The sequence below is a fragment of the Crocuta crocuta genome, unplaced genomic scaffold (genome assembly GCF_008692635.1).
Source record: "Crocuta crocuta isolate KB4526 unplaced genomic scaffold, BGI_CrCroc_1.0 scaffold233, whole genome shotgun sequence".
Lineage (NCBI taxonomy): Eukaryota > Metazoa > Chordata > Mammalia > Carnivora > Hyaenidae > Crocuta > Crocuta crocuta.
In genome coordinates this window covers 3880939-3897197 of record NW_027529526.1, presented here as the reverse complement: position 1 = coordinate 3897197, position 16259 = coordinate 3880939, and the positions used below count along the sequence as shown (strand labels likewise).

Here is a 16259-nt window from a genome sequence, read left to right as displayed (position 1 = left end):
AACTTAAAGATAAGATGTATTTCTCATGAATCTGCTAAACAGTTCTAGTTAAACAAATTACAGCTGCATTCTGTAGTGGAGTGGAATCCCAGTGTACACAGTTTGTTAGCTGCTGTGAAGACTGCCCATTGACTATAGAGTGGCTTCATTCACAAGTGATATATTAGCTTAGTAATTCTGCTGCTGTTGCTGCTGCATGGTTTTTGTTGCAAATAATTCAATACTTTGTCACATTTTTCATAGTTATTTTTCATTATATCTTCACTTTTTTTCAAACCATCTATTTGTATTTACACATTTTCAATTCATTATCTGAAAGCAGTTAGGATGTCCACAGGCCTCTAACTTCTGCATTCCCAATGCTAGGGCATGATCTATATATTATGACTTCATTGTGGAAGTTGATCTCTCAGTGATGACTCCTCTGTTATACTTAAATCCTCAAAACATAACTTAAGAAAGCTATGATAGGTCTAGGTATCACAGTGATTCAGCATGAAACCATAGCCTCATATGGTTAATAGTTATGGCTATAAATTCCCTCTAAGACCCAGACCAATGGCAAAATTATTGACCTTTACCTTTCTCTGGATCATGATATCCTATCAATACCACCTTCTGTTTGCCAGTCTCTCAAACCATTGGCACTTTCTGAGCCAATTATCCATGGTTTTGTCTATAAGTACCTCACTGGACAGTGACTCTTCACACATCAAAATTGGATGGTACTTTTTATCTCTATATTTATGAAGATTATCACATCAGAAAAAAAGAGACTGGGAAGAAAAAAGGACAATTCCAAACATAATAAAAGAAAAATGAGTCACAAGATTGATCTGGATAACTTAGCCTGAAAACAGTTTGAAAAAGAAAATCACTGATAGTGCTGAAATTGAGATACAAACTCTAAAAGAAAATCAGAGCAGCACAGAATTTTAGAATTTGGCTTTTAATGATAGACTTATGTCCATATTTTCTGAAATAAGAAATGTTTCCTAAGATCAATCAATTATTATTAGGTACTACCAGAATCAGGACAAATCCAGGTCAATATATCAATGGATTCTCAAATCAAATATTCTAAGGAAAAGGTAAAGACTTCCAGCTAATAAGTCAACTGGCTAGAAAACTATTTCAATATTAATGACCAGATAGAATCGTGGCAATAATCAACAGATTTGCTAATTAAATCTTGAATTTGAAGTAGGCATTGAAGAAAAAATGATTGTGAACCTGAGATGGTTACAGATCAGGAATTTCTTTAATTCAAACATCACACCAAACTGGAAACATCAATAAAGAGGATCAAAATGGAAAAGATAGTGTTTCCTAACAAATCTAGTAATCATAGTCCAGTGGGAGAATGACAATGCACTTGTGTTTACAGTTGAAAGAAAGGTTGAAGACACTCTATTAAGATGCAACAAAAAGAAAAAGTAAAATTGCAGGGAAGGGTCCAGCAAAGGATCTTGTGAACTTTGGAAAAGCTCAATGATAAAAAGAAACCTGTACTAGACGTTTTAAGAAAGGTGGAACCAAAAAGTATAGGCGGTTAATTTAAAGCTTTCAAGGTCATAATACACACACTCAAACACTGTAGCCCCAACTTCTTTGTGTAATGTTTTCCAACAGAGTGGAAAAAGAATACAAAAATTGGTCAACAGCAACTCTACTCCTCGGAATAACTCATGCACATGTGCAGCAGAAGAGAGGTGCAAGAATCTTCACAGCATCATTGTTTGTACTAGCAGAAAACCATAGCATCCAAAAGTCCAGAGACAGTAGAGAGGAGAATATACTCCTGAATATCATTCTAGGGAATAAGGCATGGAATATTATATGAAAATGAAAATGAACTAGAGCTTTACACATCAAAATTGAGCTTAGGATACAATTATGAGTATAGAAAACAAGACATAGAAGGTTACAGTATAGTACCATTTTTACAAAGTCCCAAAACAAAGCTAAACAACATTTTGGGACACACAAAACTTTTAAATCAAAAGGTAAAATGATGAACACAAAGTCTTGGCAGTAGTTACATCTAGGTAGAAAACAAAGGGATTGGACAGGTAAAGAAAACAGACATTCAATAGTGTTAGTAATTTATATTAAGTTGGATGATGAATGATGAATTCACAGGCATTTATTTTATTTGTATGTCCTATACTATCTATATATCAAATATCACATAATACATATTTAAATTTACCATTTCCTTTTATATTCATTTTTTCTTTGCATTTTACATATATATCATAAAAGAAAAAGAATATGAATCCAAAAACCACCACTTCTATTACTTTTCAGAATCCCAGCACAAATCGTGAAGAAGTCAATCTAATGAATTTTCAATGGAAAAAAACGTGAAATGCTAATGATCACTCAAATTCTAGAGGTTCAAAAATCATATAAGAATATGGCTTATTTCATCAAACCATCAGAAAGCTGCATCCTTATTCTAAACTACAAAATACCAGGAGAGCACCTTCTGGCTTCCCAGGTAAGTACAAGTAAAAATTCAAAAGCAATTGTCTGCATCTGTTCTTAACATTCTTCAAGAAAGAGCTTTAAGAATGCGTAAATCCATGGAAATAGAAATGGACCAAGAAATATGAAGTATCTTTTCAAGGCAGGGGCACACAAAATAAAGTTAAGAAAATGATTCAACCAACTAGTATATTCCCAACACTGTAAACAGGAGTTGTAATACAACAACAATAAAATAACCAAGATTTGTCCAGAACATCTGGGGCTCACAGGATTCAGACTGATTATATACTATATAAAGTTATATGAGAGGATGTCCAGTTTCCAAAGTATTAGAGAGCAAATATACTTAACATTTAAACATACCAAACATAATTATTTCATAATTCAAAAACCCATAGTTCTAGCTCATTATAATCCCTAATTGTACAATACTTTCAGAAAATATGTTTATTTAAAATATCTGGTATTACATTATATTTGCTATGAATATGTTACAAATTCTTTAAAACAGGAACAAGGACACAAATATCATAAGGAGGAAAGATGTAGTGTTTTAAAAAGAAAAAAAAAAATGAAGTTGCGTCAGCATTGCTCAGAATACCTGTTTGCTTCTTCACTTAGAGTATGAGTGGTGTTGGGCAACTTCAGCACTGAAATGACTTGAAATTTCCAACTTATTTGAAATAATAATTCTGGGGGCATTTGTAATGAATACTTAATGTGTTTCTTACACAAAATCCAAAACCTTTCCTACTTCCCCCGCAAATGAGATATATAAAGAAGGGTCTGGATCTCAAATATTCTAAATGCTTCACCAATATAACCTTCAATCACACAGTGGTAAACCTAATATCCATAAATTCTGCCTTAAAAAATTCTTTTGATGATCTAGCATGGTATGAATGTTAAAACATTTTTTTTTAGCATGGGCTTTTAATAGATTTTTTTTCTCTAACAAAAATACATTGCTCTTAACTGGGTACTATTTGAAAACCTCATCCATGGCTCTACCAACCTCTCTCACTGACAACATCATAATCCGCATATTTCTCAGCAAGGAAGATTGGCTTCCAGTGAGGAAATTTTAGTATCAGCCTTTCCAAAAAGCCTGAAAGGAGAGTTAAACTGAATTGCTCTTCCAGAAAACAGGAATGTCATTGCTGCCAAATGCTAAATCCCCTCACACCATGGGACATTTCCTATGATTCTGTCTGTGGCAAAAAATAAAAAATAAAAAATAAATCCTGCAATATTTCCCTCAGAAAATGTTTTTTCCAATAATAACAGTAATAATAATTACAATAGCAACAGTAGTAGTAATTATAATTACAGAAGCTGTGTATTTTATATATTTAATGTGTGAAATCCTCCCACAACCCTGCAAAGCAGGTATCATTCATCTAGTTTTACAGATGAGGGAACTGAAGCACAAAAGGACGAAGGCATTTGTTGAAGTTCATACACCTAGAAAGTAATGTTGACTACATTTTTTGAGCACTTACTATATGCTGGTAATGCTCCAAATGCTTTAGTTGCACTAACCAAATCTGGAAACTATGATAGCACTATGATTATGTCCAATTTCTGATTGAAAAAAGTGAGGCACAGAGAGGTGGGTGCCCACTTAGCAAATGCCAAACCGAATTTCAAACACAGGCAGTCTAGCCCACATTCTCAATCAGTAGGCTCTATGGTCCCTCTAAATAATAGAATTTATGCCCAAACACAGATCTAGCTCACTCAGAAACATGACTTGCAACTGAGTTTCCCCTTTGTTGAAACTGTATCACATTCCCCCTTTAGTACAACAGCTATCAGATAAGCAGTACATACCAGTGTATGTCCTAACTAAAAATAATTCAGTAAAAATATATGTAAAAATCCAAATTATTGTTTAGAGATGTGAATAATGATAATAATCTGTAAGATATACACATAAACACGTGTTCATTCCTGTGCGGGGTAACAGCTGCATAATCCATTGGAAAGCCTATCCTACCAGGAATCCAAAGCTCAAATGCTCCTGCCCTTTCTCCACATACACAGTCAAATGAAACCACATACTTTCTCCATCATGATAGCTTGTGGCACACAATCGCACTGGGCAAATACTCAATTTCTCTCCAACATATATTCTGTACAACTGTACCGACTCTGTATACTTTCCATTAAGTTTATGGCCTCTGTCAAGGAGAGTTCACTCATTCAAATGTTTCTATCTAGCTACAAGCTATATCACTCCTTTTTTACCACAATAATTATTACCTAAAGAATAGGTCTTTTAAAAGAGCCGAAAGTCAGAAAGAAGATTTTATTTTGTCAGAGAGTTGAAGTTTATATCATTGTATCCCTTTCTCTCCAAGCTCACATGCCTCCAGAACCTGACCCAAACCGGTTTACCCAGCCTAGGATCATATACTTAGTAGTATGATACACAAGACATGATAGTGGCTGAAGCACTATTATTAAAGAGAGATTAAAACAGCTGTACATTATGCTGAAGCACTCACTCTTCCCTTTACAAACAGACGGTCCTGGATTACAAGCAGCACTTGACCATTTAAATCACGACAACAACCAGATTTAACCAGCTGGGCCATATTCTCCTAGGCAATGCCTGTTGACCTCCTCAGTCGCAGCTGCTCAAATGAAATTCTCATTAGACAACTTATTTTCAGAAGCCAAAGGACTCTCTGATTAAATATATGTATTTAGATATAGAAGTCCTTTTTAAAGTATTCATTTTCTGACAACTGTCGCTTATGTTAGAGCCCAGCTACATTGGCAACACGATGGGTGATACAAGGATAACTAAAATTCATCATTTAATCACAGCTGAAGGATTTTTATCTTGGAAGCATTTTAACCTGAACCTATAAGCAGTCTTCCTTCATACTCTACCCACCAATATCAACAGTATTTTAAAAGGTAGATTCTGATACTCGTTCTATCCATCTATTCATGTATCTATCTATCATCTATCTATCTTCCTACCTACCTATGACCAGAATATCAAGGTTACATTTACAATAAAACAGAAACCTTGTCTATTTTCCCACAAATCTCCATTTCAGAAGAGGCACTTTAGACAGAACACCTTTGTTCATCAGTGTTTCAGCAATCCAGTCATATCACGGCTCTGAAGAAGACATATCTTGAGGGATGGCAGATAAAACACTGGACAATTATTTGGCTGATGAAAGGATCTGCCTGTAAGAGAATAACTTTCCTAATGCTATGTGAGTTGTTTTGTTTTATAATGTAGATACTGTTTTTTAATAGACCATACTAAATGAACTTTTAATAGATCCATTCTGGTATAGGAGGGGAAGTGAGAAGAAAGGTTTTTAGTCTGATAGAGTCAAAACATTCTACAGGACAAGAATAACTCAAAAAAGGTCACTTATTATGTCAATCGCACGGGTTTTTCATTCACGAGGTATGGCCTTCAAACCAGGAAATAGAGGTGAGAGAGAGGTGAGTAAGCTCTTTTGAAAGCTCTTCTATGTCCCATGGGATAAGAGCTATCTCACATGAGGTGAGGGACCTGGGGCTTTAAAGGGTCAAAGCCAGGCAAATATTGGTGGAGCTATTATACCTCCTAAGACCTGAAATGTAGTTATTACAGAATCAGAAATCCTGTTATGCTATTCTGTACTATTGCTCCAAGCAGATAATTAAAATTAGGAATCAAACTCACAATAAAAAATAGAAATCTTCATGGCTCCCATCTTTAAAACATGTTACTCAATTTTTTTTTTATTAATTGTATTAACACTCTCCTATTCACACAAAGTTTAAAAACTCTGAGCAATATTTGAACCATTCTTCTCCCTTGGTCTCCTCATTTAAATGTCAACTCCTAACAATTCTATCTCCTAATAACTCTTCCATTTGCACCCCTTCCTCTTTTCTCATTTCTACAGAATCCAGGAGGCCTTGGACGGTGAACCTGGACGGAAAAAAATTCTTTTTCACTAACCTCTAATTGAAAATTTTTACTTCCTTAAACTATGAATGCAGGCAGCAAACCATAAAATATTCATAGTATCTGTGATACCACAACCAAGAGAATTATAATGTATTTTTAGATCACATTGAACTTGTTAACAATATTATCAAAATATCTTTTATGTTTATCACTACTTTAAAATCACCACTTTAAAATTTTGATATTTTCAGTCCCTCCCTTAGATCTTGTTGTTCAATGCATTTGTTAAGTAGCACTTTCTACCATATCACAAAATTTTAAGTTATTTAATATTTTAATATAATTTATTTTCTAATAATTCCATGGATTTTGCTTTACCTACTTAAACTAAAAAATAACCTGTAGGCTTCACCAGACTACCAAAGGAATCAAAGGAAAAAAAAGAAAGTCAGTAGGTAAGAATCTCTCGGTTCTAATACAGCACCTTGTAAAAAGAAAAAAAACTTACAGAAAATAATCATGATACTATGTAGTTCTTGATTAGAGCTATAAATACATACATATATATGATGAACTGTAAAATATTATATAAGCATATTGTTCATAAAAATTCTTAGAATCTTGGCATTAGAAAAAGACCAATCTTCTGTCCCCTAGCCCTATTAAAATGTCAATTAAGATTGCCATAAGCCTCTAAGGACAATTTATTATCTTCCAAAGATGACTATTCCATACATGGACAGGTACAACTGTTAGACAATTAATCTTGTTATAAATGATAATCTGGTTCCTTGCAACTTCTTGTCACTGATCTTCATTCTATCCCTGTGGAGCTATAGAATAAACCCAATTCTTCCTCCACATGACTTTAATCTTTAAAGACAACTATCCTGTCATCTTTTATCTATTTTCTCTGGGATTAATAATACTAGTTCCTTCAACCATTCCTCTTATTATATAATTGTATGTCTGTTATGATGTCATCTGTCACCTGTTCTCCTCTGAGAATATCCCAATGCTTTTGAGTCCCTCTTAAAGTGTGGTAATTCTCAACCTGACACAATAATTCAGATGCATTCTATTGAGCTGGGAATTCAGTGGGACTACCACTTCTTGAATGCTACATACTGTAATTCTGGTAATGCTGATGGAGACAGCACTGGCAAATTTTGGGCAATATTCATCATGTTGACCATAGTGCACTTTCTGTCACCTAAACCTCATAAGCTTTTTAAAAAATGTATGTGTCTGCTACTTGAATTTCCTTCAGTAATTATTTGTGTAGCTAGGAGTTTCGGTCACACTCTCTGGACTTGACAAGAAGATCTATTAAATTTTATCTTGGTGGGTCAGTTTTAAGTTCACATTTTCAGTTTGTCAAAACATTTTGAGCTTTGTTTCTTTCATACGTTATTATATTCAACATTCCTCTCAGATTTGTAAAATGTGTCAGTTTGATGAGCCTACTTTCATCACTTCATATTTATATTTAATGTATACATTAATACACACTAAAAAATGCCTGGGTTTCTGATGCTTAAAATGTGTATAGTTTACAAACCAAAAACAAAGTTCAGTAAAGCACATAAAAATATTCTTTAATAGTAGGAACATAGTGATAAAGTACTCTTAAATGAGCGGTCCCATCTTGCAAGTGCCCCTGTTGTATCAAAATAGGAAGAACAGAAAACTAACCATGACTTTCAAGATAAAAATTATTTTAAATTCTCTAGAAGTCCACACCACCCCCCAAATCATCACAAATCCATTTCTTTATTTTTGCATTAAAGAGTTCTCTAAGTTATCTTGAAGCCCACTTTCTTATAGAACTAAAACCATATTTTTGGTAAATCATAATTAAGAATAATCCAGCAATCTTACTTAATCAGACATTATTGATCTGATAGCCTCAATCATTCTAGAACATAGCCAAAGAGGGGAAAATTAAGTGTCTGAGAAGCAAGAAGTCCATGCACTAAAAATCATGTATAATACCCAGAATCTCTAAGCAACTCACCCAGACATATATGTTTATATTTTACACATGGTCCAGAGGTCATGATCATACATTTTCATAATTTATAAATGAAAAATGAAATTAGAAATTATTCACAACAAAGCAAAAAGTAACATACTGAAACCTGTTATTGAAAAAGGAGAAACCAACACACACACACACACTTACACACAAACATACACACACACACGCACGCACACATGCACCAAAAAAGATACCTATATCAAGCAGACACAGCACTCCAAAGTTTCATAATTACAGAGAAATAACCATAATGCCAAACAGTCCTAATCATCCCAATTATCTCTGGGGTATCTTTACATTATAGCATGATAAAATAATTGACATTTATAATATGATAATCATCACAAGATCTCAAGTTTATATAGTTTACTGTTCATAAGAGACTTCTATATTCATTATTATAGTTAATACTCAAAGTGTTTGAGTTGCCAAGTCAAGTATTAGTACCATCCCAAATTTTAAATTTTGTGGCTCAGAGAGACTGAAGAATTTCTGCAAGGTCACATAATTGTTAGACTGGAGTTCATAGTCTACTGCATCATGATCCTGAGTCACCAAAAAGCATTTATATTTTGTGCCATATAATCTGGTTGATAAGTTAAAGAAGTATGTAATACATTTTAGAAGCTTCCTTTTGTGTTGATGTGATGGACACATCCACAAAAATTAATTTGAAACTTTTAAGTCCTTAGAGGAATAAAATTAAGTTACATTAAAAATTCCTTTATATATCCACTTCCTGATAGTGTCACAGAAGTCTAAATTTAATTTATGATGTTAGCAATATCAAGAACCATTAACTACCCTACCTTTCAAAGTCTAAAATCTATACATAAAGATGAAAGAACATATATAAGCATAGCAATCACTTAAGCTTGATTTATTCAATTTAAAAATATTTTGATAGTCTTTTTTCATATGTCTTTTTAAATTTTTTTAATGTTTTTTATTTATTTCTGAGAGAGAGAAAGAGACAGCCTGAGCAGGAGATGGTCAGAGAAAGAGGGAGACACAGAATCTGAAGCAAGCTCCAGGTTCTGAGCTAGCTGTCAGCACAGGGCCCAATGTGGGGCTCGAACCCACAAACCGTGTGATTATGACCTGAGCTGAAGTCAGATACCTAACTGACTGAGCCACCAAGGCACCCCTTTCATCTGTTTTTTAGGACCTATGTGAATCTAAGTGGACTCTTGAAAGAGTAGAGAATAGAGAAGGTAGATGAGATGTGGGATGCTGCAATAGATGTCATGTGTCCCCCTAGAGCACTTCACTTTCACAATATTAGAAACTTCAATTCTCAATTCTACAACATTTGAAGGTTCAAGAATAACACTTATAAGTTTGTAATATTTATAAAAATAAGGAGAAATAAATTAGTTTTATTTTTATTTTTGTTTTTTTTCTTTTTAAACAGTTACTCTTTTCATAATAAAACACTATCCATCAAAAGGAAGTAAAGGAGAAAAATGAAAAATTAAGTTGCAGCTGAAAAAGTTCCCATACTACATCTTTTTCAAGGGTAAGGCTTGCAGTCAGTTTAAAACCTTAATTTGTTATCATAAGAACCAAATAAAATTCACAAAGTTTAGAAAAATGGAGATATCTGCTTAACACTCTCAATGGATCACAATCTGCCATCACCATGGTAACCTCTGAATAACTTTTTCCTAGCTAGTGCCAATTACGCACTGCTTTGGCCCTTGAAACCCCACTCATTTTTTAAACAGCCTGGAATCTTTAAAAGAATAAAGCCCAACAGTTAAGTCCACACATACCCTCTTGTTCAGTCCGAGTCATTTCCTCAAGCTTCTTCTGTTTCAGTGTGTCCACCACATCGGCAAGGCTCCCTTTGCGGCGTTCTGGGGTTCCAAAAGTAACACTGGTCATTATCTCGCGGTCCCGACTCCCTTCGTCAGGCTTATGTGGTGAGGTAGAGGTATTTCGGAAGGAATATAGGGAACATAACTTATTATTCTCTGACTCCTAGAAAAACAAAATAAAATAAAACCATTACAACATCTGTTTCCGTGCATATCGTTGAAGAAAAATCCCAAACTCAGAATGACAGCATATGAGGCTTAGATGAACAAATAATAACAGTAACCATCTCTGCTTTAAAAATTCTAAACATTAAAGAAGCAATTGTCAAAAGAACTTCCCTGAAATTGCAGATTCAAACTGTTTTTTTTTTAATTAGAAACCAATCCGAGTGGTTCAAAAACTTAATTTTAATATGGACACTTTGACTACTTATTCTTACACCTTTCATTTAAAATAGTTTGGATTCAAAAATTACTAATTACTAAGATGGGCAAAGTTTTTCTTTTCATTGGCACTTTTGTTAAACGCTCTTCCCACAGCCTAAAAAAATATGTACATCACAATAACATTATCCTTGAATTTAGAACCAGTAGAGAAATTAGCTTCAATATCCAATGTTAATTATTCAACAGAAAACATATAAAATATCTAAATCAGTGCCAGAAAATTAGCCAACCTGAATGTTTTTGTCCACTATGGTTTGCGGAGAATCCCTTTTTTCCCTAGCTACACATCTGTCAAAGTTACAAAAATCTCATTCTATTCCTTATCTTCACCACTTACATTTTAGCACATTGTCACACACATTTAAGAATGGTTTATTTCTATGGTTTTTTGTTTGTTTGGTAGTTATTTTTAACTTTTATTTATTTCTAGGATAGAGAGAGACAGCGTGAGCAGGGGAGGGTCAGAGAGAGAGGGAGACACAGACTCCGAAATAGGCTCCAGGCTCTGAGCTGGCAGTCAGCACAGAGCCCGACACGGGGCTCGAACCCACGAACCGCAAGATCATGACCTAAGCGAAAGTCAGACGCTTAACCAACTAAGCCACCCAGGCGCCCCTGTTTGGTTGTTTTTAAAAAGGACAAGTTTGTTACAGAAATATTTGCACAAGAATTACTTCACAGTACAGAGAAGTTAGCTAGCTGGTAAGAGGATTAGATTCATCTGCAAGGAAAAAATACAAATCTGAGACTGAAAATAATAAACGCCTAAAAGTTTACAGGAAGAAAATGTTTTTATATCTCTCTAAATAAGAACTGAGGGTTCTAAACTTCCAACTGAGGGTTGGAAGCAACTATTATTTAGCCATTGCCCATCAGTAATCTTACATTCACCTTATACGTCTGTGCATGGATATTCTCTTGCCCAATGAAAAACTGTATGTAAAGCAGTTAGCCTTTGGGGTTCTCATCAGAAACACGACAGTTCTAATTGCTCCTATATCTCTCTCCTTCTTCACAAAGAAGCCCACCAAGCTTTAAGAAGCAGAGGAAGAAAAATAAGGCAAAAGTTACAGTAATAACTGGTAGGGAAAGGGGGAGAAAAGGAAAATGGAGCCTAGAGAAGTAAATTTCCACATAAATTAAATGAGATAACTATACTTAGTAAATGCTAGGTATTTCATATTTTTGTCATTGTATAAGGTGGGAATAAAACTTATTTCAGGGCTTTGGGACTATTATGAGATAACAATTAATTGCAATATGTCACCAGGCACTGACAGAGGCAGTGGATAAAATTATCAATGGCTTAAGTCATATAAGTCATCTTATACCATCCTTAAGAACAATGGAAAGGTATAAATTTTATCATTTCTGTCCCTCACTTTTTAACTTTATAAAACTTAAGGAATGATGGTCTTTCATGAATGGGGGCCTACAAGCAATTCACCTGAGTAAAGGGGTACTGAGTCCAAACACTTAAAATGAAGAGAGTACTGTTGTATAAAAGCCAATAATGCCAAATTAGGGATAAAAAAACTTGACAAAGGATCTCTAGTTTTGTTTTTATTTTTGCTTTTTTTAAAGGGGCTAGGTAACTTTTAAGTAAGTTTTATTAAGGAAAAAAATCTCAACTTATTATGTAATTTCCTAAAAAGCAAAACAGGTCTGATGAAATATGAATTTGAGGAAAGATGCCCAAGGATATCTGTCAAGCCTTACTGCATGTCACTGCAGCATAGCTGTGGAGGAGAAATTTAAGACAGTATTCCCCTAAAACAATGGTTCTCAAACTTCAATGTTTAGAATTCCCTATAAGGATGTTAAAATGCAGATTCCCTCATCTCCCTCTATACCGGCAAGAGTGGGACCCAGGAATATGAAGTTTGATGAATATCCTGATTCCGATGCATAGGCCCTTTAATTCTGATTCCCTAGGAAGGCAATAAGACAAATGTGCTTTGCCTTAATGTTATAATGTGGATATAATTATGAACATTTTTAAGAAGGCCAGTTACTTGTGATTTTTTAAAATTACATACAAAAGATTGTTTCTCTCTCTCTCTCTCTTTTTTTTTTTTTGTTCTTTCTTGTGAAAACACCACTGTATAACATGACTGAACAAATGAACATCACAAAAAGCCGAGTGCATATGGGGCATAAATTAGCATTAGTTCTTTCAAAGGCAATTTACTGGGGCACCTGGGTGGCTCAGTCAATTAAGCAATTTAGCATCCAACCTCGGCTCAGGTCATGATCTCACAGTTTATGGGTTCAAGCCCCGCATCGGGTTCTTTGCTTACAGCTCAGAGCCTGGAGCCTGTTTCAGATTCTGTCTCCCTCTTTCTCTGCTCCTTCCCCACCTGTTCTCTGTCTCAAAAATAAATAAACTATAAAAAAAATCAAAGGCAATTTAGTATAAATGTGTTTTCTCCCAACCTCAGTGGCATCACCAAACCAAACAGCGAAGATAATTTTTGAAATATTATTTAAAGAGATCCTAATCCCAATATAAGAAATAGAGCAACATTGATTCAGATTATCTAAAGGGGGTTTTTTGCTGGAAATAAATTAAATACAATACAAAATTATATGCAGATGACTGAAAACCACACAGTAGTACAAAAAAATAGTCATTAAGCAAAGTGTATAAAACACAAGCAATTTTCACAAATCAGGAATATTTAAGATGTTTCCATGTCTGAAGATAAGAAAAGTAAACATTAAAAGCAAAACTTATGTTAAGTGATGGATGTTAACTAAACTTATTATGGTAATCATTTCACAATACATATATATTTCAAATAATTATGTTATACACTTTAAACTAATACAATGTTATTGTCATTTATATCTCAACAAAACTGGAAAAAACATTAATATAAATATTACTCAGATTTTTTGGAAGTTGTTACTTAAAATTGATGGCTCAGCAGTGGCAATAAAAAGACATTAAACTTAAATAGCCTTCTCATGGTACTGTGACTATATCAAACACACACATTTCTGAGCTTTTGTGCTTCATATTCCTTTCCCCTAGAATGGCCCACATTCTCTTTGGCTATTCACTCAACCCACTCCTCAAAGCACAAATCAAACTATATTTCTTCCTTGAAGTCCTGCCTGACTATCCTGGGCCTCAATATCCTCTTACCCCCTGAACTACACATCGAAACACTTAATCAGAACCACACAACTTAGCATTTAATAATATACTAAAATAAATTATTCATTACTATTTTGCATGTATTAGTCATATTTGCAACTAAATTTTAACACTTGAAGGATTGGGGCCATATCTCATGTTTCTTCTATGTGCCCCCAGAGCATCCAACAAAATGTTAAGTACATCACCAGCTGCTAAACTTGAAACAACTGCTCACCAAATATGTCAAGAATAATAAAAAAAAAATAAGGATAGGAGTAAAGATTTGTTCTTATAGTGACAGGATTGCTTATTTAAGCAAAATATTGAGAACTGAAACATTAAAAAAATAAAGGATTCATTTAATAAAAGATGACATAGCTACACAATGGAATACCACACAGCCATTAAAAACATCATTATATATGTTGAATATAGTGCTGTTTATAGTGATGAACCATTACAGGCAATCTGCATATCCAATTGTAGGGATCATTTGAGGGCATTATTGTTTGTTCCAGATGGTAGAATAATTTGAAATTATTGAAAATCATATTTTTGCAGAAAATGTAGTGACATGAAGGAATATTCATAATGTATTACTAGTAAAAAGTATGTTAATGAGAAACATTAATACATGTTTCTTTTAGAAAAAGTTATGTACAGAAAAAAAGGCACCAGAATGTCCGAGAATATGTTAACAGTCCTCTGAATATTGGGATAATAGGTAGTTTTAATCTTCTTTTTGAAGTCATCCATATTTTGCAAATATTCTATTATAAATACTACTTGTAAGGAGAAAATAAATATTGTTGTCAAGGTTGAACATGAACACCAAAAAAATGTTGTAGAAATAATTTATTTACAAATGAAGATGTATTAAATAAGGAAAAAAAGTATAATTGTAGTTAGGTTAGTACATAACCTCAGTTTTGTTGCACGTGTGCATAGGGGTAAACATGGCTAGAAAACAAACAAACAAGACACTGGGAAGATATACGAGATAGTGATTACTCAATGGTAATGAGATTACTGATAATTTTTATTGCCTTTTGCTTTATTTGTTTTCTAATTTATCACTGATGAACACAGTTTATGTAATACAGAAAAACAAAAATAATTCTATGAAGAGATGCATGAAGGAAATATAAAATAGAATCTAAGAGGAAAAAAAATCGACCCTCTTGAAGATGTCTAGAGAGGTAGTGTATTATAATCTCCCTGTGTTGAACACAGAAAAATAACCATACTTTCCTTCCTTGGCATTTCTACAGCCGGGGGCTCTCAAATAATATTTTCTAATAAATTGAATTATTTTTTATTATTTTTTTGTTCTTCCAATGTTTATTCTATCAATTTAACTTTTTTTTTTTTACAAATAGTTTATTGTCAAGTTGGTTTCCATATAACACCCAGTGCTCATCCCCACAAGTGCCCTCCTCCATGCCCATCTCCCCCCTCCCCCCCCAAACCCATCAGTCCTCAGTTTGTTCTCAGCATTCCAGTCTCTCACGGTTTGCCTCTCTCCCTCTCCCCGACTATTTCCCTCCTTCTTCTCCCCCATGGTCCTCTGTTCAGTTCCTCCTAATCCTCCTATACATGCATACATATATTTCTCCTTTTCTGCCTGACTTATTTCACTCAGCACAAGGTCCATCCATGTTGCTACACATGGCCAGATTTCATTCTTTCTCATTCCATTGTATAGATAAACCACATCTTTTTTTTTATCTTTTTTTTGTTATTTTATATTTTATTTTATTTTTTTACAAATAGTTTATTGTCAAATTAGTTTCCACATAACACTCAGTGCTCATCCCCACAAGTGTCCTCCTCCATGCCTATCCCTCCTCCCCCCCACATCCATCAGTCCTCAGTTTTTGTCAGCATTCNAGTATTCCATCGTATAGATAAACCACATCTTCTTGATCCATTTGTCCGTGGATGGACACTTAGGCTCTTTCCATGTTTTGGCTATTGTTGAGAGTGCTGCTATGAACATTGGGGTACACATGCTCCTATGCATCAGCACTCCTATATCCTTTGGGTAAATTCCTAGCAGCGCTATTGCTGGGTTATAAGGGAGTTCTACTGTTAATTTTTTGAGGAACCTCGCACTGTTTTCAAGAGGGGCTGCACCAGTTTACATTCCCACCAACACTGTAGGAGGGTGCCTGTTTCTCCACATCCTTGCCAGCAACTAGAGTCCTCTGATTTGCTCATTTTAGCCATTCTGGCTGGTGTGAGGTGGTATCTAAGTGTGGTGAAGAGGGATGCTGAGCATCATTTCATGTGTCTGTTGGCCATCTGGATGTTCTCTTTGGAGAAGTGGCTGTTCATATCTTCTGCCCATTTCTTCACTGGGTTGTTTGTGTTTTGGGCGTG

General features: G+C 34.4%; 1 protein-coding gene across 1 annotated transcript in view; it reads right to left on the bottom strand.

The window, feature by feature from the left end:
* The window catches only part of SOX6 (SRY-box transcription factor 6), a 489234-nt gene that overhangs the window by 318518 nt on the left and 154457 nt on the right, over positions 1 to 16259 (bottom strand). Inside the window, exon 3 of the mRNA XM_077761053.1 lies at positions 10241 to 10448. Within this exon, the coding sequence (XP_077617179.1) occupies positions 10241 to 10448 (208 nt within the window). The remainder of the gene's footprint in view (positions 1 to 10240; positions 10449 to 16259) is intronic.